Source organism: Megalops cyprinoides, chromosome 2 (genome assembly GCF_013368585.1).
Source record: "Megalops cyprinoides isolate fMegCyp1 chromosome 2, fMegCyp1.pri, whole genome shotgun sequence".
Classification (NCBI taxonomy): Eukaryota; Metazoa; Chordata; class Actinopteri; order Elopiformes; family Megalopidae; genus Megalops; species Megalops cyprinoides.
In genome coordinates, this window is record NC_050584.1 from 38,260,720 (window position 1) to 38,283,275 (window position 22,556).

The following is a 22,556-nucleotide window of genomic DNA, read 5'->3' on the forward strand; positions in this document are numbered from 1 at the left end:
ATTTAACACAAATGTGATTGTAAATGGCTTAGTGGGAACATGAACTCTCCTAGCACCACTTCATCAGCTACCGGCCCGGCCACCTGCTCCACCATGAGCTTGGGTCATAGCTGACAGAGACGGCCAAAGCCAGCATCCATCAACAGCTATCCTCGGCTGCTGGTCACTGCCACCAAAATCTCATTACAACTGGGAAAAACTGTATTATTTTCATGATGATGAAAGTAACAAGTAAGGGTTCATTACACAGGTACGTCGGGGACGTGTACGCAGTGTGCAGTGGTGGAATTAATTACTGCCATGTCTACTGACAGGTAATCCAGTCCAAAGGCAATGCGGTCGTGTGACTTCCCTGTGATCTCATTAGCGACAGCATGTTTAAAAATGCAGGACCTAATGCTGAGACTCTGAGAAGTGAGAGAAGGGGGGGAGGGGGTGTGGGCTGAGGAGGGGGGTGGGGGGGGGCGGAAGATGAAAATAAAACTAATTTTCTTTGTGCCCTGGTTGGTGTATTACATTTCTGCTTTATTTCCTGAACAGCGCTGAGAGCCTTATGTTCAATTACTGGGAACATTCTTCAGCGATCTGCGGAGACGGGCGGGGAGAAGCCCGGGGAGGGGTGGGGTGGGTTTTGCGAGGGACAATAACTAGCACAACAAGCGCACGCCCCCGCCAAGCAATATCCACCATACATCTCACTGCAGCACCTCCGGGACCAGACGAGAAGCCATCCTGTCGAACCGTTTAGCTTTTTTTCTGAGAGGAAAGATAATGAAAACTAAACGAGAGACAGGCAGGGACGAGAAACATGGGGACCAAAGATTGTTTCAGGAGTGAGATACAGCTACAAGAGCCCCCTTCTGAAGAATGCTGTACACATATGAATCTACACCTACTATATCTTCAATAAAGAGCATTACAGAGCAGTGTACAAAACACAAGGGGAGAATAAGAAACATCACTGTGACCTTTGCTCATTCTCTCAGGGGCTAACCAGCGGCTATGCAGCACATACTCCATTTTCACTAAAATAATTTCAGAACAATGAAACACTGAAGATTTCAACCAATAGATCCTACAACGATCCTCTCATGAGCTTCAATGACTGTAGCCGCATTAAATCAAGCTCCTGAGGCCGCTCATTCCCTTCAGAACAAGAGTCCATGAGGGAAGCCCTCAAATGAACGCTACTCTTACCCCAGCTCCCCACGTCTGAAAGTATTTTTTTTCTATGCTATACACTTCCACTGTAAGGCATTGGTTTGTGATTGTAATGGAGTGTCCACTATCCTGTAGTCACCGCTCTATAGCAATACACCCCAAATACACCACACAATCCCCATTACTCCAACACACTTGCAACACCCTGCACAATCCCCGTTACTCTGACAAACCCGCCTTGCTTTGTTCAGACGTGGGGCCTCCTTTCCACTCCTGAGCCGTCCCACTTACGGTCTGGCTCAGACAGAACGAGAGGTAAAAATCACACAGAAGCGCGGATGAGCCGGCATCAAGTGCACTGTGGCTGTGCTAATGACTACGGGAGGATGTGTGTGGAGTGGGGGGCCCCCGCAGTCTCGCTCACACAGACTCCACTAATGAGCTCCCTCCATTAGATACATGTGGAGGAAACACCTGCAAACTCAAATAATGACTTTCTCTTCCTCCAACGCTCCTTTTCTGATTCTAATGAAAACAGCTGCACATTTCACAAGTGGAAAGAGAGGGCAATAGAACAGAGTGAAAGGAAGTTTAAAATGCTAATTAGCAATCGAGAAGAGCAATATATTGCTTTGAAGCGTGCACACTCCTGTCAATAATAAAGCCTTTCTTGAAGCAGTGCTTCAGAGAGGTACAAAGCAGCAAAGTACCCATCCAGAACTGCTTTCTACTGCTGTGTACAAACCTGCAGCATTCCAAGGCTAGAGTCCCTAACCACTGTCACCCTGCCATTTTCAAACCAGAACAACAGGAAAGTTTCTCTCTTCATCCCAAAAGGACCACTGCATGCTCTCTGGAACTAGCTAACTAAAGGACTAATGAATCAACATCTATATATGGACACTATACCATCTGAGCTGTTGGCAGGAGAGCTGCTCACCACATGCCTACCATAATGTACTCTCTGTGAGGCAAATTTCGTCAAAACTACCCGATGGCTGTAGGTGTCCTTGCTGTCTTCATAAAAACACCATTAGAAAAAGAAAACAAATGGACGCTCCCGCCCTCTGGTGCCTTGGACCCCCAATAAAGAGACCCATTTTATTACTCGCATCACTGTAACATCACAGAGATGATAGCTTACAATCAGAGCACGAGCAAATACCATACCGAACTGATGTTTCCGACACCACAAGTGTTTTCGATCAAAACGCTTTCAGAAACATTAAATGTACTGCAGCCACAATAGTACAACAGCAATCTGTAGGCAAACAAAAGGCAACTGTCAAAGCATTAAAAACCATAACATATGCAGAAATTCCCAGGAACGTCCACTCTCTGTAGCAACGGATGAATTAGCCCGGCGACAACTAATTGGGGCGAGATGAACAAACGTGTCAGAAAATGGCCTTGTTACAGACCACCTGTCTTGCAGCACTGAATATGTTAGTGGCTGAATTTGAACCATTTCTTGCTGAGATCAAAAATAAAACTGCTGCAACAACTTCAAACACAAAAAATGAGTTTCCAATAAAACTTTTTCCCCTCTCAGTCATTTCCACTTGTTTTTGTTCCCACTAACTAGGCCTAAACTTGCATTAAAAGCATATTTGTTTAAGCAGCAGTTTGACATGAATTCTTAACAACAAATGTCATTTTTTGTACATTTTAGGTGATTTTCCTTGATTTAAAATCATATCGACATATACTGAATCCCTTATCACTGGGCACAAATTGTATTGGACTTTTTTGTTCCTGTCTTTGTGACTAATTTAGTGTGCATATTTCCAGACAGAGAAAGTGAGCAAATACATCATCTCAATTCATTTGTATCATTCTCGCTTTCTTCCCTGCATGCTCTTAACTAGTCTCTTCTCTTAGCAACAGGTCTGTAGCTGTGCACAATACGCACACATCCAATTAAAGTACAACAGATTTCATCAAGATAATACCCTTAACATTAAGATTAAACTCTCAGGATTTGTAACTTTGCACGTCTTTTACTTTTGATCAAATCAAAGACAATCACCACACTATCAAACTAACAGCTTTACTGTTAACAAATCTTAGTACAATACCACGATTTAAAACCAAATGCAACATATTATGAGCAACAGACAAATGTAACAAACTTATACTGCTGTCTTAATGAAATGGCTCAGCATCCCCAATGCTAAACATCTGACACTGGACTCCTGGCCAGCTGGAAGACCGGTGCTTCTTCCAAAACCACTACAACTCAATGAATACATATTCTTTCCAGCAGAATACTTCACTGCAGAATCATTCCGGAGATAACAAAGTGAACATGGTGACATCTTAGAAGAAGCTTAGAAACCTGTGGAGAACAACCTATTCCACTTGCAAAGGCAGCTGCTCAGCTCTGCACTGTGAGAGCCTACCTTTTATTTCCACACTTAAACCTGCTTGCTTCAATCATCTGAGCTCCCATCACTGTGGTCCGTGCCCACCACTGTTCAGTTGGTGAAATCCTCGTGTAACCACAACAGCCCAACCTCAGCAGCATTTCACAACTGACACCAATGACAAACAAAATTCTTATCCAATGACTGTCTGGACACATTTCTTTCACTATCAGGTGCAAGGGTGTGTTCAAACATGTGTACACAAAAACACACACAAATACAGGCACTTACTGACCACACCTCTTCAGGCCTTGTGCAAAATACCCAACACGCCCTAAGGTTTCAGTGATATTCTACAGACTAACCTGGAATACATGCAAATTTATGGAGATCAAAGAGGGGAGAGCATGCACTAGGGCAGTTAGGACAGCATTACAGTCCCTTCTAAGGCACAGGCTGTGTGGCTTAATATGAATGGCCCCATTATCCATGGTGCAAAACTGGGGTGAGCTCATCTAAGAACACTCTCACACAGAGCTATTCCTCATCGCAGAACACTCTCACACAGAGCCGTTCCTCATCTCAGAACACTCGCACACGGAGCCATTCCTCATCTCAGAACACTCTCACAGAGAGCTGTTCCTCATCTCAGAACACTCTCACACAGAGCCGTTCCTCATCTCAGAACACTCTCACACAGAGCCATTCCTCATCTCAGAACACTCTCACACAGAGCCGTTCCTCATCACAGAACACTCTCACACAGAGCCATTCCTCATGTCAGAACACTCTCATACAGCTATTTCTCAACTCTAAACACTCATACAGAGCAAATCCAAGGAGACTCTCACGTAAGGCCATTCCTCACGCAGAAATTAATCTCCAGCCCCATATCTAACAAGGCCCTGTTAGAATGGGAGTCCTGAAAAAGTCCAAAACTCATCAACGTTGATTTACTACAACAGTTTAGAAGAAAACGTCATGTTAAATTAAACACACAGTGCTGGCTTGTGTTGTGGTTCCCCCCCCCCAACGAGGAACCCTGAAAGACTCACACCAGAGAGTGTAACAGATCTGCGACAAGTTTCATAAAAACATGCAGTGGCAGGTGAGACTCAGCTGTGACAGAATGCCAGCACAGGACAGAGCTCGTGGCCCCTCAGCTACAGGGAGCATGAGGCCCGCACCAGACGGTTCCCTGTGACTTCCGCATAGAATGGTGACGCGTGGCATCGCCCTAACCGGGGCAGGCCGGAGGGACACCTTTCACTGTCGCGTTAGGAGAGAGAGAAGGTGCTGGACAGAGTAGATAAACAGTGGAAGAGGAGGGGAAGGAGGGGACAGCCACGTAGCCCGAGGAGGTGAGGGAAACAGAGCCAAGCGCGTGGCCCTCTGTGTTTGAGCTTCTGTCCAAGCTGTTCTTTATCACTTTTTTTCCTGCACTTTACAACAGCCTGTCGACGCTGTGACACAAATGGAGGGCAAAGCAAACCAATTCATCTATATCAACTTGAAACAACACACTAAGGAAAGCTCCCTAGCTAGTTGGCTCTGACAAGCCCCTGAAAGGACTGGAATTGGGGGGGGGGGGGGGGGGGGTTAAAGAGTAAGAGGGGCTATATACAGGGAGGAGGGTGATGTCCCTTCAATTCCTTAAACCAGTTTGCAACACAGTAGTGAACTTCTGCAGGAAACTGGCAGATCATAAATCTGACATGCAGTCAAGCAGAGAGACTGAGGGGAGTTCCCAGCACAGGGCCACTGCTGTGCACCAAGCCCCCCGTCACACAGAGGCTGCTCTTAAAGAATAAACCCCGCCGTGAGAGCAAGGAGCACGAGAGAAAAATAAAAGTAAAATGAAGAAGACAGAGGGAAAAGGAAGAGAAGAAGGAGAGGGGGGAAGGTCACAGGTAACACTGAAGTGGATATGGTTCCCCCTCTGTGTTCTTTGTTCAATAATTTCACGCTCGCCTGCGCAGCCATGTAAAAAAAAAAAAGGAGCAGCCCGCATGCGCGCTCGGACGCGATGCTGCCACTCACACGCCGAGACGAGGTGCCGTGAGCCGCTGCTGCTCTGCCGCTACGCGCAGCCCCCGGCACCTTTGCAAATAAAGTATCAGAGTAACCGCAGTCAAAATGACAGAGGAGGTAAGGGCATAAATGGGAGCACCTGTGAAGTGCCGCACAGAGGAAGATTTCCACAGGATTTTAGACCTTATCCCCTTTATCCCACAACAAAACATAACTACTGGGAGGGAACTAAATATCACTTTCAGAGCTGATATTCAAAGCCAGCAAGCTTAAATGTACAATAGGTAACCCACAGATTATCATAGTGAAAAGAGAAAAAAAGGAGAGTGATTCACACTTGTGTGTGTGTATGTGTGTGTTTGTGTGTGTGTGTGTGTGTGTGTGTGTGTGTGTGTGTGTGTGTGTGTGTGTGTGTGTGACAACCATGCCCTTGTGTGCAGCCTAACAGTAGCTGACCTGCGTGGCCATCTTGCCATAGTCGATCCAGCGAAGGGTGGCGAAGTTGGTGGATTCCGCGCAGTTGAAGCCATGGTTGAAGCCAGCGTGGTAGCCATATGGAAAGGTGATCATGAACTCTCCCTCCTCCTGAGTGATCTAGAGATCAGAGAGGGATGAACAGGGAGACAATCACTGCCAGTGTCCTACATGTTCCACAGGCTCATTCTTCAGCGTTTCAATAATTCAGCCTCTATTTAAATTAAGACTATTCAGAGCCGTATAGTACAGTAAACCTGAATTTCAAACCCAAAGCATTTTTTTATTACACACAGCAGCGCTCCTGATCTCATGTATGTTCCTCACAGTGAAATTCAGAAATGTGCATATATTTGCAGAAAAAGGCTGCATAGATTATGTATGCTACATATGTTAACTTTGGACTGAGGAAGCACGATATCAACAGGGCTTCAGCCCAGCAACGCAGACATGGTTAACAAACTCGCTGGATACGGACCCTAGCATCCACCATCAAAAAGACCTGGCGGGAGGGGAGATTTGCAGCGTGGAGTGGGAGTGCGACTACTCTCCCTCCCTCCCTCCGGCTGCCTGGCGGCTGTGGCGGTACAAGCGCAATTAGAGGGAAGCCAGAGAGCATGGCGGTGGAAATTATCCAGCCCGTGCAAATGAAGGTTTTCATTTCAATCCGTTTTCAAGCTTTTCCATCCTTCACAGAGAATGATGGGCCACAGTCCACAAGTTTGTTTACATCCATTAGAAATTAAATTTAACGAAATTTAACTCACGCGTAGCTCTCACTGACCCCCCACTCACTCACCCATCTGCTGACCCATCCCTGCATAAGTCTGTGGAGCCACAGACACACCCATTATAAACCTCTTCAAAGGCTGCTTCTGCTATTGATTACCACCCACCCGCTGATAGCGCTACGATATTGACAGTCACCATCGCTGCCATTTCATCATTCACACAGGCATGTAGCGCAAAGAGCGATCGGAGTTATATGGTAGAATTTTATCTGAAATCAATCGAAACTTTCTAAAGCTCTGAACTCGGGAGCCGCTGAAGAGAGGGAGCTATCTTCCCCGATCGCCTCTTCCCGCTCTCGCTGTCGCGCTTCCCTCTTTGACGGTCTATTTTCAACAGTCCTGGTTCATCATGTTGATTTGCAGTCAAAAGCCACCCTCGCTCTCTTTCAACCACGCGCTCCAGGATTTAACAAAGACGGAGACACAAATCAGTGCCATTCTGCGGAAGTTAAAAGGCGAGAGACATGATAATGGGTAAAACTGAAAGAAGCTCGTCAGAAATAAAGGAAGCCCCTTATCTGAAACGTTTTGCTCTCATGCTCATAACAATGCATGAATCGGCTTTTATTTTGAGCTCGGAGGAATTCCTCCCAGAGCACATCTGGATAGCCCCGTTACAGAGACGGCCACGTGAGGACAGAGAGGCAGAGAAGAATAAAGCTACGACAGACAAACTTTGAGCTGAACACAGCACTGCTGCCAATGAGGAACCCTGGTTCTGCCCCCGTCAGACAGACATTCATTTTATAATCCATGATTCTTTTATGCTGCAAGAGGGTCTCAAGTCCTTTCAACTGAGAATTACCCAGAGGAAAAAAAGAAGATTAATCCCAACCGGAAATATGAATAAAGTGAATTGAAATGTAACCCACGGAGACATTCCACTCATTCCCAACCACAGAGTGTGCGACACCATGAAGCCCCAAGATGCTGACTGATGCCAATGCCTCTAACATCAGTGTAATAACTGAGTTTAGTGCAGGCAAATTCCCCACAGTAAAGGAAAATACCAGCAAGCTCCTCAGTTTAACATGATGTGCTGCTTGGTGTTTGAGATTGTGTCTGTGTGTGTGTGTGTGTGTGTGTACAAATATGTGTGCACATGTGTCGGTGTGTGCACATGCATCCGTGTGGATGCTTCTGTCTCTGTGTGTGCAGTTGTGTGTATGTGTGTGTGTGTAACCTCTGAAGATGCACCGAACACTGCACACAAAGCTCCAACTCCTAATATAGCTACACTCAGACTCCTATGCAGTGCTATCCATATTAAAGGCAGTGTGGAAATGCTTATTACTTTAATGCAGTCGTGAGCACAGTCATCAGTATGCTGGAGCGGAGCCCTGACAGCACGCGCGGGCAAACCGAAGCCACATGTCTCCCTTGCTATTACAGGCAAACTCTTAACTCCTCAAACCATGGTGTATTTCAGACTACGCCAGAAACAAGGGAGGCACAGGGGTTAGTGGATGCTTCCTTCAAACTAAATGACCAACTTACTTTTGATTAAGCTTCACATGGTCGGTGTGTGCCTTTAATCCTCACAGACTTTGGAAGGGGGAATCATTAGCACTCGGATGTGCAGAATCACTCGCCAGTCCTGAGACTATTAGTGTTTCCACTCTTCCTCCCTTCGTTCCTCAGTCGTTCACATGTCATTAGTCAAGGAGATTGGCTCTAGCAATCGCTCTCCTTGAAACACGCTTCAGAGCAGTGTAACTAACCGGCCCCACCCCTTGCTGTGTCATTAGCTTCACTGCAGTCGGCAACAGGCGCATTCCATTCCAGCAACACCATTCCTTTTTACCTTGAACCCTTTAAATAGCCTACACTGCACGCTTACAGGTTGAGCTTTCCATCTCCTCCCCATTAAGGGACACATTGGCTTAATGTTCACCCTGGGAAATGTACTTATGCACTATATGCATGCTTTTATGTACATTAAAGGAATGCACAATGCCGTTTTAATATCCAAATCCACATAGTTACTACTGATGGTATGCAATTGTTCTCTATCAGATACCTGCTAAACTGTAAAAGTGTCTGTCTGCCATTAACTGGTCTGAGGGTAACAGCACATTAAGTGATTTATTAGCGTTGGAATCGGTGACCTTCAAAATAATTAATGACAAACATGGTTAAGCAGTATATGCTAGTAATTAAGCTGATTATTACAATTAAAGATAAACAATACATGCAAAAAAGATGATTTAATAAGCACTTTGATAGAAAATCCTGCATCAAACATGACAATTTTCATTTCAATACCCATTCTTCTCAACTTCCTCATTGCATGTTGATTCCACCCACTCGGCTGTTTCACACCAGCATACTCCTCACCACCCTTTCTCTATGGCCCCTTATACTCCGATATTCCACCACATTGGCTCATCCTACCATTTACATTAACTCCACCCATCCCAGCACTGCCATTCATCGCTGTTTTTTTCCCTAATGACCTTCACACTGCTTTGACCCCCCCCCCCCCCAACTCACTCACACACACACACACACACACACACACACAAACCCTTTCACCTTGATCTTCGTCCACCTACCCTGTCGAAGGGGATGCCGTACTTCTTGAGGATGGAGGGGGAGATCAGGGTCATCTTGTGTCGGAGGAAAGCATCACAGCCCTGGGAGCTGCCCGGAAAGAAACCTGGAGAATGGGGAAAAATCCACCAGACATCAGCCGCAGAACCAACACTCACACAGGACAGGCACCGCAAGGGTAATGCATTCAAGCCCAATGTAAAGAATCAAATGATGGCTGCAATCTGTCACCCTGTTAGTTGAGCTGTGAAAGAAGAGGCTTCCAGATATTAGAGGCACTACACTGAGGTCCAGGGATCAGAGGCATTGAAATCAATTGCTTGAAGTGTTTCAGTAACAGTGTTTCAACAATGTTTTCCCAAATGCAGAATCCCAGTCCAGAGAAGTCATTATACTAAAATTCACCTCAGCAGAGTGCTGCCCTGGATAGTGACAAAAATGAATTTTAACAACATGAGTTTTCCCAGATTCCTCTGATAGGGCCGGCATGAGCTGGATGGCCAGCTGTATAAATGAAATGTGTTAGTTTGTACATGATACATCTAATAAAGTGTCTATATGTTTCATTATCAAACTCTTAACAGTGGCACCTATTCACCTGCTCCTTCATTTGTGCATAGACCATTCAGCAAAAGAGCCTACACTTATAATTCAAACACATTCACGGTTTGAGGTGCTCTGCATTTGTTAATACTATGCATTTACGTTAAATAGAACAAATGGTCCAACAGAACCAACCTTCTCCTCACATTTCCATGCAACTGTGTGCCCGCTCTCCCATGCAAAGCATTTAATAAAAGCTCAGACCATTTCTCCCACCTGACAAAGGTAAAACGCGGGAGAGCGTGTACTCTACACAGATGCAGCAGTAAAGGCTGGTGGTTATGTTAGAGCTCCCCTTCTGTCAGCCCAGGCTGTCAGGACCTCTGTGCGAGGAGAACGGCGGCGTTTAATTATCATCATTATCTCCTCCTCTCACGCTCCCCGCGCGCCAGACCCCGGGTCACTCGGCAAGTTGGGGATGACGTCAGAGACGTAAAACATGGCACAGCAATCATAATTAGAGGAGAGGGTATGTATTTACACCTCAACAAGAGTGTGACTACAGAATCAGGGGTATAAGTCTTGTTTCCCAGACATCTTTGTGAGCTGACAACAGTGCGTTTCCATAGCATTTGCTTGGTTACGCTGCCTCAAATAGGGGGGGGCAGCAACTGACACACAGGTGTGATAAACACTCAGGATTTTATAGGGGTACTGTCGCAGATAAATCTGAAAAGGACCAGGAGGAAAACCCCAGATCCATTTTTCCCCAGGTCTTTTTGATTCCTGAAGCAAAATCATCATGATCCATTAAAAATACAAGGGCCGCGGACAACAAGGCAAACTCAAACCGTACCCCAGCCGTTGCATGTGTTTATGTGAGCAAATGGATGGGATGCTTTTCTCACAGTAATATGACGAGGCAGGAAAGCCAGAAGCCGCACACAGGCGAGTGTTTCAGGAGCCGCTTCCACCCCCGCCTCTCCCCCCACCCCTACGCCTCCTGTTCTCACTCTACACACTTGCACCCTCTCGCTCCCTTTCTCTCCAATCATCTCATCTCCCTACAAGGGAACAACAATTCATTAAAGATTACAGAGAAAAATAAATCAAATGAAGCCATGTTGTGCCTTTAAAAAAATGCTACAGCCCTTCGCTTTCTGCATTATACTGTGTCAACAGCTACAGGGTCCCCACCCTACTGGAATGATGCCGCGTTTACAGTACCCTCTGTATTTATTCAAACCCTTGATGAAAAAGAAACCAAAAAACTCTCTGTAAAACAAAATAGGTACGTATTGGATTAGATTGTTGGCTTATAAAATTAAGAATATTATACTTATACTGATCTTAACAGCATTGCACAGGGCAACTTCACATAGCTCATAAATAATGGATTTTACTATAGAAAACACAACAGTCACATCTGTTTGCAAAACAACCCCAAAACATAATAAATCCTCCTCCATATTTCACAGTGGATGTGGGTTCTTTCTCAACACAAATCCAAATTTCATCTGACCCCAAGACATGCTTTCAGTTGTGATTCAGATGTAGACGTGGCAAATTCAAGTTGATTCTGTGAGGCTTGTCTTCAAATTATCAATGGCGATCAACAGCCATTCTTCACAACCAGCAGTCTTCAGAGAGCTCTCTAACCTCAACCATGACAATGCATGTAACTGATCAATTTCTTGTGTGTTACCTACTTTAATACCACAGGGAAACAGGAAGCCTTCAGGTACCACTATATAGTTCTAGAAGCTTCTACTAAACTTCCAGTAATTTTGTAAGAATAAAAAGTATCAAATTTTTCTTTCATAGCATGTTTTATATTCCTATTCAGTCTGGATTATGCATAAATATAAAGGGCCATGTACTTACAGGTCTCCCAAACTACAAAGCTACAAAGGTGAGCAGTTAACTATATTAAGCATGATCTAGACCATGACATAATACAGATTATTTTATCATTCATTTTCCTTCCACTGTTACAGGGCTGATCGCTCCAAAGAGTTTTCCACACTGCACAGGGTGCTGATAAAGGTGAAAAATGTGCTTAGCAGCATCTCTCTGCTGAAAAGGGCTGGTTATTAATTCACATTAAAACGCAGTGCCAGCCACAAAACTTTCCCTGGGGCAACATTAACTTTTTAACTTAATTTTTGTCTTTTGTTAGAAATGAAGCCCTGTGAAAATTGAGCTGTAACAGTAATGATGTGATGATATGTGTGTGTGTGTGTGTGTGTGTGTGTGTGTGTGTGTGTGTGTGTGTGTGTGTGAGAGAGAGAGAGAGAGAGAGAGAGCGCAAGGCAAAGCACCATTTTAACTAAGGAAGCCACTAAATGAGAAAGTGAGAAAACACAAGGACTCCATGACATTGAGGAAACAAGACATTAACGTCTTGGAGATTAAATCAGCCCCAAATGCACTATTATGTGGATACCTGGGGCTCTGAGTGGATGCTCAATGTTGCCGATTGGCAAATGGTGTCAAGTAGTGGAGGAAGCAGGGAGTTATGCGTAAAAATTCAGAGTGGCCATTTCTAGGTGTACACTATCTGTCTTACGTATACTCTTTATGTCCGATGTGTAAGTTTAGACCTTGCCACAGACATAAATCAAAATTGTACAGAAGAACAATAAAGGCCAACTAAGGACTTATTTTTTCCCTCCTGCAAGGCAATTATATATTTTTTCATCTGTTTTGTTTTCTGTTGTGTGGTCTTTTTTGTATTATTTTTTTCTGCTTTGTCAATTTCAGCATAGCTCAGGGTGACACAACACAAGATAATCTCCATTGATCAGTGGAGCGAGCAAGAGAGAGAGGGAGAAAGAGAAGTGGAGAAAGGAGAGAGAGAGAGAGAGAGAGAGAGAAAGAGAGAGAGACCCTTCATATGCCTGCACTCCTCTCTCCTCTTACTGGCTTTGTAAGCACTTTTCTTCTCTGTGAGGGATGTTTTCACACCAATCGATGGAAATACTGTTCGGTCTTGGAACACGCATTCATTAAAGCAGCACTGAAAAGCACTGCTGCAAAGGCATACAAACAAAGCTATTATTCACTTATTTATCTAAGAGGCTGCCAGCCTGTCTCTGTGTTTGGATGCCAACACTGTGTGTAAGTGTGAGTGTCAATTTTCTGTTTTTGCGGGTTCACAGGACAGGGGACTTTTCCCTTCCCATCTCAAGGCCTTAGACAAAGGCAAAAAGCGAAGTGGCTGAAACTCTGAGAACTTCTCATCACCCTCAGCTCGTCCAGGTGCATATAGCTGTCGAGTGCTTATTGAGCACATGAACATGCTTTCCTCGTGCCTGTCTGGGTCCTTACATCATGCGCTGGCACAGCCTCTCGCGAATAATGCTTCCCCAGCGCCCCTCTCTCGGCGCATCCGATTCCCTCTGACGCCCTTTACTGAGAGAACACTGGAGAGTGTAGCCAGTGGCAGGAGGAAACCTGCAATTAGAAAGGCTGAAGGGGAGGAGGAGGAGAGGAGAGATAACCGCATCGTCCTCGGCGCCCAAACACAATGAGGGAGGCGCAGCGTGCGGGTGGCAACCACGCTGTGGCGTGGCCATTCATCTGAGATAAGTGCCTCCAGGCTGCCAGGGCCCGATAGCTGGGCAGAGGGGGAGAGGCGTCGGTGTTAGGAACTACGCACTGCGCAGAGCCTCTTGGATTACACAAGAAATATAAACAGGGCAAGGAGGCAGAAGGGGTTTTCAAAGAAGAAGAGAGGGAAAGGTGAGAAGGAGACAGACGTGAGGCAGGGAAAAATAAAAGAGAGGGACACGGGCTTACCTTGGGCCAGTCGCTCCAATCTCTTGCCATGCTCTGGAGGAATGGCGTACCTGGGCAGAGAGAGATCCAAGTCAGTATGGTGACACAAGTCAGTGCCGAAGTCTGAGGCAGTATTGGGGCTTCAGTCAGTACTGAGACCTGAGTCAGTGCTGAAATCTGAGGCAGTATTGGGGCTTGAGACAGTACTGAGACCTGAGTCAGTGCTGAAATCTGTGGCAGTATTGGGGCTTGAGACAGTACTGAGACCTGAGTCAGTATTGGGGCTTGAGACAGTACTGAGACCTGAGTCAGTGCTGAAATCTGAGGCAGTATTGGGGCTTGAGACAGTACTGAGACCTGAGACAGTGCCGAAACCGGAGGCAGTACCAGGGCTTGTGTGATTGCGAGGGGGGAGGAAGAGGAGGGAACAAATGATGTAAAGAGAGAGCAGGGGGAGTGTTGCTCTCTGCAGTAATGAAAAAGTGGAGAAGATGTGTAAAAATATGTCTGATGGATGTAAGTAGGAGTTGTGCGCTACTAACCTCTCCTACTTGTTCTCTCAACGAGGAGACAGAGTGAATCATTCCAATGACTTTATTGGACTGATGAGTGGGCTCCGTTACAACACTCACATCACTTACACACACTCTTACTTCCCATTGGCTTGCTGTCAGAGACTTAACCAAGTTGCTCCCACACAATCCCTTTCACACACTGCCCACTGCCACTGAGTTGTTCGCTTTCACTTTACAAATACAATTACACAGCTCTGCCAGGGACAACAGCCTGAAAATACCATTTAAACAAAGCCGCTTTGTACGCTTTGTATGTCTTGCGTGTCACGTTTGCAATGTGCCCCCCCTCCCCTCCCCACACTACCACACACAGAATGCGAAGACACAACACTGAAGGCATAGTTTCCCAATGCCTAAAGACTTTGTGATACTCCAACAAGTTTCTACAACATTTGAATGAAATTATTAAATGAGAGAACAAATCTGTTATATCCTTTCAAAGCTCAGGATTTGATTCTCCTTGTTATTACCATCATCATTATTACCACAATTATTTCCTCCAGTTTAGAGAAAGCTTAACCCCCCCGAGACCCTGTGATGCAAATGTAAAGCCTACGTTTCACCCTCCCTCCAGCAAAAGCCTTTTTACGCGCTCTGAATAAAAAACAGAGCTTACAGCTGAGGGGCACAGCATGGCTGCCTTACACTGCCATCTGCTGGCAGCTTCATACCTGCAGGGGGAAAGAAGCAGATCAGCATGGGTAACTCCCCCTGCGGCAGAGGTCCTTTATCTTCACAAGGTGGGGGAGCGAAGGATCCAGGAACCAACTTCAAAATGACAGCCTTGAATGGTAAATATCCTTCAAAACGGCATAGTCAAATTAGGGGTATTGAAGCGTTGTCTAATATCAGATGCTGGCAAAGACTGTGGGTCTTCTGAGTTGGTCCGTGACTGTAATTCAAAATTGTCCAACCTGCCTATGCAGTAACTTTAACTCAGAAAAGCACAGTCCTACGTAATTCCTCAGAAACATTTTGCAAAGCAAGACAAAATATCAAGCGAGAGCGGTTTAGTGTTTGGTACCTTCTCTAAACAAAGCTTAATTTTGCAGCTGTTGAGAGTGCAATCATTAATGAGCGCCACACAGCTGCTGCGATGAACACCTTTCCTCCAGATGAGTCCCCCGTCACCTGCTGTAACACACCTGTCGCTGAGCCACCTATTCTGAGCCACCGCCACCTAGCAGAGACCGCAGGAGCTCGGCAGCACGCAACTGTGACACAAAGAGACAGATGCGAGGACTCTGTGTGCAGTCCAACCGGGCTGCTTTTGAGGATGAGGGTGTACGTGCTGGATTCAAAGGGAAACTGCAGTGACACTAATAGCAGTTATTTTGCAGAATGTCCCCAAGGAAATCTTACTTTGTTTTTATTTATTTTTTTTTTACTTCAGAGGAGAACAGAATGTCAGAAGGTATGAAGAGCAATGAACACCAGCTCCACAAATATAATTAGACAATCAGTGCATCTTCTGCCATTAAGCCTTTGCATCTCGGATTCCTTTGTTGTCATGGCAGCAGCACGTCCTGAGCCTCGGGACGATCGTAATAAACAAATGAAAAATAGACGCGGACTGGAGGTTTCTCAACTCTTCAGCTCAGCAGTCATAAGCTAAGTAAAGTCATACACTAAGTCAAGATGCATTTCTCCTGATGTGTCTTGCGAGCTATTTCAGGTAATGCAGGGGAAGAACTTGGGGTTTCATCTGTCACTGAGCACACTGGTTCCCACGTCGTGCTCATATTGTATTCAGAGAGTCAAAGCACAGAAAAAAAAAACAACCATTAAAGCACAGTAAGGAACTGGACACATGGCCACCGTCACCCCCAGCCCAATGGAGCCCCCCTATGGACCAAAGTGCAGCGGACAGAGCATGCTCAGAGCTCTGTGACTTCGACAGCTTGTATCATCACAAATGCACGGGCAACAATTCATATTCATCAACTGTAGCTATTTTTAGGAGGCATGAACTTATGTTTGACTTACTGAGTGTGAATCATCACGATCATCATGATAGAGAAAGCTCAACCATGCACACAAACATAAAAAAAATCATTCAAAAAAATCCTCTGAAATCAAAACAAATTCTAACAAAAAACAAAATCACCTGGATTACATTCAATTTTATGTGTAAATATGTACACACATACGTACACAACTGAATGGAAAAAAAAACAATTAGTTCTGAGGATAATACATTACAGTGCGAAAGCCAACGACCATCAACCTAATTTGCAAATCACAGCCAGGATGTCCTCTCTTCAGAATAAACCATGTTACACAGTCATCTAAAAAAAGAAAAACCGACCAGTCAGAGGCAGAGGTACTTTACTGCAGGAGGAGGTCAGAAACGGCGAGAGTACAAACAGTAAAAAGGGACTAACTGAAGAACACGCTGTCCAGGATGCTGCCTCAGACAGACGAGGACTCCATTACTGTTTCTGACAGATGCAGCTGTTTCATTACTGTCCTCTTACCATTGTGCCGTGTTTCTCCATTTGCTTCCCCATTTGGGTGGCCAAGCATTCCATTTAATGGGCGGACGTGCTTCTGTTACACCATATGCAATTGAAGGCACGTGTGTGCTTGCTTTCAGCACGTCGATATCTTTTCAGAAGCACAGTTTAGCCAACATTCTCAGGTTAAATTCCAACTGAAAGTTTCCACTGAGCCTGTGGGACCATTATTCCACATCGACTCCAATACCTTTAATGGAATCATCTGCAAAGCAATACCCGTCTAGTACGGCATTCAGATTAAAGCCAGTGCTGTTTTAAGTAGTAGATGAACAGAGGATCAATGTCGGTTGAGGTCACCTGATGTTTGAAACCCATGCAACACACACATAAACATACATACACACCACTCTGTGCACTTCTTTTATTGTAGCAGCCTCTCAGTATTTGGTAAGCCGAGGCGAGTATCCAGTCTGCTTTTAACAGTAGTAAGTACAGTATTTTAAAAAAACTTAATCTAAAAACATTAAGGGGACGTTTGCATGTAAAAATGTACATATGTGGACTATTAAGTTATTGTGACTTTGGCTCACTTTAGTACCTCCCTTTTGAAAAAGTCATTCAAGTGTGACACAATGGTTTGCTTAACTTGCTGGCCAGGCCAGAAAAGCAGAGACCAAGATGCCTTCAAACCAGGATACGCACAAGACTGCCCCGGTCTGCTAACAACTCGAAGGGCGTAAGTAGCAGCAAATTTAATTTTGTGCATGAGGTGCCACTGCAGATCGATACTAATTTGATGTCTCTTTCTCTCCGTCGGAAGATAAAAGCCAGACTTTCCATTCCTGGTGCACCGTCTGGGCCGGAGCATGAGCGGTATTCTCGCGACAGGGCTTTTTAAGTTATTCTGATCGTAATAAAGTTGATGGGCGATCGAGGCAATAAAAACTACATCCAATCACCAGCGACCTGCGCAAGGGAAGACACCCTTTCACCGCATGCGCTCGAGCCAAGCGCCGCTCTCTGAAAGCAGGGGGGAAAACAATCAATCGCAAGCACAAAACAGGAACAAATGATTAGCAAGCACAAAAACCAAGCCTGCCTGCTTTGGACGCCTGGTTTGTCTTGGACTGAAGCTTGACACCAGGCAACTAGCGCCAGCAAGGCTTGCAACCCAAAGCTCCCACCTGCGCTATGAAAGTTGTATGTTTTGAAACAGCTAGAGCTTTTGTGAGGATCTGTCTGACTGCACACACCCCAGCGCTGACAAGGAGAGGGGGAAACCAAAATGAAATGGAGAGGCGAATTAGGCTCGTGTCAGGCAGGATACTATGAGACTCAGAACCCAGACAGCTAAGAGGGGAGGAGAGCGGAGAGGAGACGGGAGGAGAGGCAAGATGACCAGTGGAGGGAACAGAGGAGAGCAGAGAGAAAAGTACAGAGGAAGAGAGGAGAGGAGAAGAGGAGAGAGAGGGGGAGAGTAAAGAGGAGAGAGAGGACAGCAGAGGACATGGGAAGCGTACAGAGGACAGCGAAGAAGAAAGGAGAGCAGAAGAGAAAAGAAGACAGGTGATGAGAGGAGGGTAAAGTATAGTACAGAGGAGAGAAGAGGACAACACTGGAGAGGAGAAGAGAGGTAAGGGGAGGAGAAGGTCAGATTGAGAGAAATGGGGACAGGGAGAAATGCTGGGCAACATTTAGTCATTAATTTCCACTGGACATGTTCTAAAGAAGGAGCTGGACAACAAAAACAGCTCTCTCATATACTAGTATCCACATCACTTTTGGAGCGAACTGCTATTTTTCTGTTTTCCCTTGAACCACAACAGCTAGAACAGAAAGCATGGGTGTCATTTAGGGGTGAATGACATCCTTTTTAGACACAAACCTCTCACAATGGCACTTAAGGAGTACTGTCAGACCGTTAGTTTAGGGAGGGATTCTCTAAAGCATCTTACACTGCTAATGTGACTGCTAATTAGCCAACTGAAATGCCACTCACTCTGTTTCAATGCCAATGTAAAATCAGTACTGCATCAGCTGTCAGGGGCCCAAGTGCTTTCCGCCTGCACAGTCACCAATTACAATGCCAGCTCTGAGCATGTGACTTTCCCAAGGTCTCCTTTTGACCAATTCTTGTCATATCTAAAGTGGATAATAGTCTCAATTATATACATGGTCTTAAAGCAGTAATTCTTAATCTTCTTTACTGAGCTGTTACTGAGACAAACGATGTTTTATCGTCTCAAGGTCTATTTACACTCTGAAATGGCACTCCTGTGATATAATTAATTTCATTTTAGGAGCAACAATCCCATCAATTTCCACCCGCAGAAGAGAAACAGCAAAGTAGTCTATTCATCCCTCTGTTCCCACTGACCACAAACTCTCATGGAGGGTCACAAAGGAACCCAACCCAGCAGGCACAGGGCGCAAAGGGGACTACAAACCGGAGCGGATCAGTCCATCACAGGGCAAAGACACGCACGCAGACATTAGCGCAGGTGCCCATTTATGAACCAAATGCACCTTTGGACTGTGGAAGTAAACCACGGCACATAAGGGAAGACAATATACAGGAAGAGCCAGGCTCAAGCCCCGGAGCTGTGAGGCAGCAGCACTCCCTGCTTGCACCACTGGGACCCCCACGTCTCATCCAATATCCACAATAATACAACAGAAAACAAGAGAAAACAAGGGAGAGCCTCTTCTCTCTCTCTCTCACGGCCCATATACCCAGTCAGGGTTATTTCTCACCAGCAGATACACTCCACAGGACTGCTCCACAATCTTAAAGAATCTGACAGTAGATCTTAGGGGGGGAAATGTGACTTTGATGGGAGCAGAGTTGGAGGGGAATGAAGTTAATTTCACAGTGGCTGCACAGGGGTTAGGGAAACAGCTACTGTGCGCAGTTTAACATACTGTAATTACCAGAAAAGTGAAAATGATTCAATTTCAAAAAGGAAAAAAAAAGAAATTCACGTTAAACAGAGTTGAGGGGTGCATCCATGTGAGTAAATTTACTTTTAACGAGTGACAAGGAGAGATTGCTATTCGTAGCAGAAAATGGAAGTTAAAAAAAATACATGTTGAGGAATAAAAAGAAGAGAAAACAAGTAAAGTTGAGAGTGGCTCCCTGCAGAGAGAAGAGAGAAAAGGAAGAAAGAAAGTCACCTCTCCCAGGTGTACATCTTTCAACTCATTATTCTCCTAATAGGAAAGCAAGAAGCACTTCCCCATAAACACAAACTCTCAGAACCCCAGGTATTGTGTCGTGAGTGGCTCAGTCAGCAAGGAATTCACTCTGAGCACAGGCTGAGTCCGACAGCTTGGGCTGGAAACCAGCCATGACATTTGCCGACAATGGCTATGACAGCCGTGGAGCAGCCTGGCTTCATTCCGTCGAGGATAGGTGTGGGTAGGTTGGCCAGAGTTTCCTCATCTCACCTCTCAGTCTGACAGTTGCACGGAGAACATCAGTGGGGTAGCGCGTACTTATACCGTCCACTGTAGTGTGCTGTGTGACTTGTAGTGCAAAAAAATAGACGCTGGCTGTGGACAAGCATAAGAGAGCATTGCATCAGCCTCACCCCAGCACTCCTGCACAAGGTTGTCATGGTGAAACCATTCTAGTGTACACTTGGTGTTTCAGAGTGTATAAAGAGGAAAAAAAAACATTTAAAAATCCCACGCATCGAGAAGCTCCAGAACAGAGTGGTCTATTACCAAAAGAGTTTTTTGAATTCAGTCTGACAGTTAAGAGAAATAAAGACAAGATTCAAGAAGCAGTCTCAAGCTGTTCCACCAACTCTAGTCTCTGACACTTTCAGAAAAAACCTGTACCAGAACAGGCAGAAGACTGTTATTGAGAGACACCATTACACTGCTCTCAGCCCTTGACAAACAGCACATTAAATACATTTGTACCAACATGACTGGAGGGGTTTCAGGTCAATATTTAAGAGAACTACTTACCTTATTAAACAGCAAGCCATTGACGAAGGCTCTGCAGAAACATATTTAGTTATAAATACTGGGTGTTGCCTAAAAATGTTACTTGAAAGAATATGGAATATGGAGTCCCTTTTCATTTTTTTGGGCATATATAAGCACAGTTGCAACTGCTTTTTGGTTTCCCCAATATATATTCAGCTGAGACAAAAATAATTTAGCCTCCTTACAAAATGGATTTTACATACAATCAACAGATCTACCTCTTTTTCAAACCAACACACGGACTAGTAAGATAGGAGGAAAGACTGGAAAATATTTTCATGGACCCCCCCTAAAAGTAAGACCGTTTTGGAGTAGTTTCCAACGTTAGTGGAAATGGGGAATCACACTGTTAGTTCTGATAATTAAATATATGATCAGTGATGCCAACCGTCCAACCATAAAACTGTACAGAATTTATGCAAATACCTATATAAACAGCTAGTTAACTAAAATAAGTTAGGTTTCCCTGAAACTACAACACCATAAAAACAGCAAGCCAAAGCCAGTGAAGAAGCTGGATGAATAGCTATGGATGAATTGCGCTTACTTGTGTTGAATTAACCCAGACCCCAGAAAGTTCCCACTATGTACTTCTCCAGCTTCTCCAACTTCCCCCGCTAGGACTGGGCAAACCGGACAGCAGCATTAGGCTGAGGAAAGCAATGGACTCTCACTCTCATGTTGGGGTGAAGAAAGAAAGTAGGGGTGGGAAGTATCAAAATCCATCAGAGAAATGGTTAAATTAAAACAGCATGAAGGGTATCCATAGCAACTGTGGCTTTGCGCTGGAATAAAGTGGAGAACCACAAATCAATAAAAAAAGAAATGTGGAGCCTGATGACGTCCAAGCCTCCGTGAAGCACTCCAGGTGCTCGTAGAAGGAGCGCCACCTGCTGTCTGTCCCAGTTACACGTTACACTCGCACAATGAGAATGTCTGTAGTCTGCTGTCGCTTCTGATGTCTCTCCATCATGCATTGGACACCTAAATCCAGAAAACACAGATGCAAAGAGACATGCACATATGAGCCACACACACACGCACACACACACAAATGCACACACACACACACACACACACACACACTGCAGTGCTCAACTTTCGGGGGTGGAGGGGGGGGGGGGCTTACTTCCTTTAAGCATAATTAATGTGTGTTTACTGTTTATTTAGGGGGTAAAGGGAGACCAAACACTGGCTTTTAATTTGCGACCATTTATCTGTTCTCTGGTCTCAGCACTCCCTCTGGTCTGCGCCTGGTGATTTTCGGGGTGATTAATCGAGGAGTCGCGTTTGTCCTAATGAAACATCCCGTCTGATAAAGGCGGGACACTGACTGAGCTGCAGCTTCTAATGAGATCGCAGGCGCCAAGCAGTGAGGGATGAGGGGAGAACAGCGTCGAGATCAAGGCTCCCCCCCTCAGTCGCTCTCACAGGCGCACGCGCTCACACACGGGCGCACACAAGGGGGCGCCACTGCTGAGCACAAGGAACAGACATGAAAGCGGAGGAGAAGGCAAACGCACGCAGAGGCGCGAGTGGGCGAGCGAGTACCCAAAATGAAACACGCAGGAAAGCTGAAAGACGGGGGGGGGGTTGGGGGGGGGCATCTTGCGTCAAAGCAGAGTGGGGGAAACAGCGTGTGAACAATGCACCACCTGAGCACTTGCACTTATTTTGGATGCTCATACACATGAGAGGGAGCCGAGCTGAGGAAGGAACCTCCTGCTGTACTGGCAGCTTTCAACAGGAAAGAGGAGGAAAAAAAATGTGCCAAACGATGAAAGAAGCACAACTTCTAAGAGCAGAGACGAGCAACATACCACCTAG

At 45.4% G+C, this 22,556-nt stretch overlaps 1 protein-coding gene across 2 annotated transcripts in view; it reads right to left on the reverse strand.

Moving 5' to 3' along the window:
• The window catches only part of kdm4b (lysine (K)-specific demethylase 4B), a 63,671-nt gene that overhangs the window by 16,429 nt on the left and 24,686 nt on the right, over positions 1-22,556 (reverse strand). For both annotated transcript variants that reach the window (XM_036521556.1, XM_036521558.1), the window contains 3 exons: positions 13,721-13,770; positions 9,379-9,482; positions 6,015-6,152 (listed from right to left, as the gene is read on the reverse strand). In XM_036521556.1, coding sequence (XP_036377449.1) covers positions 6,015-6,152; positions 9,379-9,482; positions 13,721-13,770 — 292 coding nt within the window. The remainder of the gene's footprint in view (positions 1-6,014; positions 6,153-9,378; positions 9,483-13,720; positions 13,771-22,556) is intronic.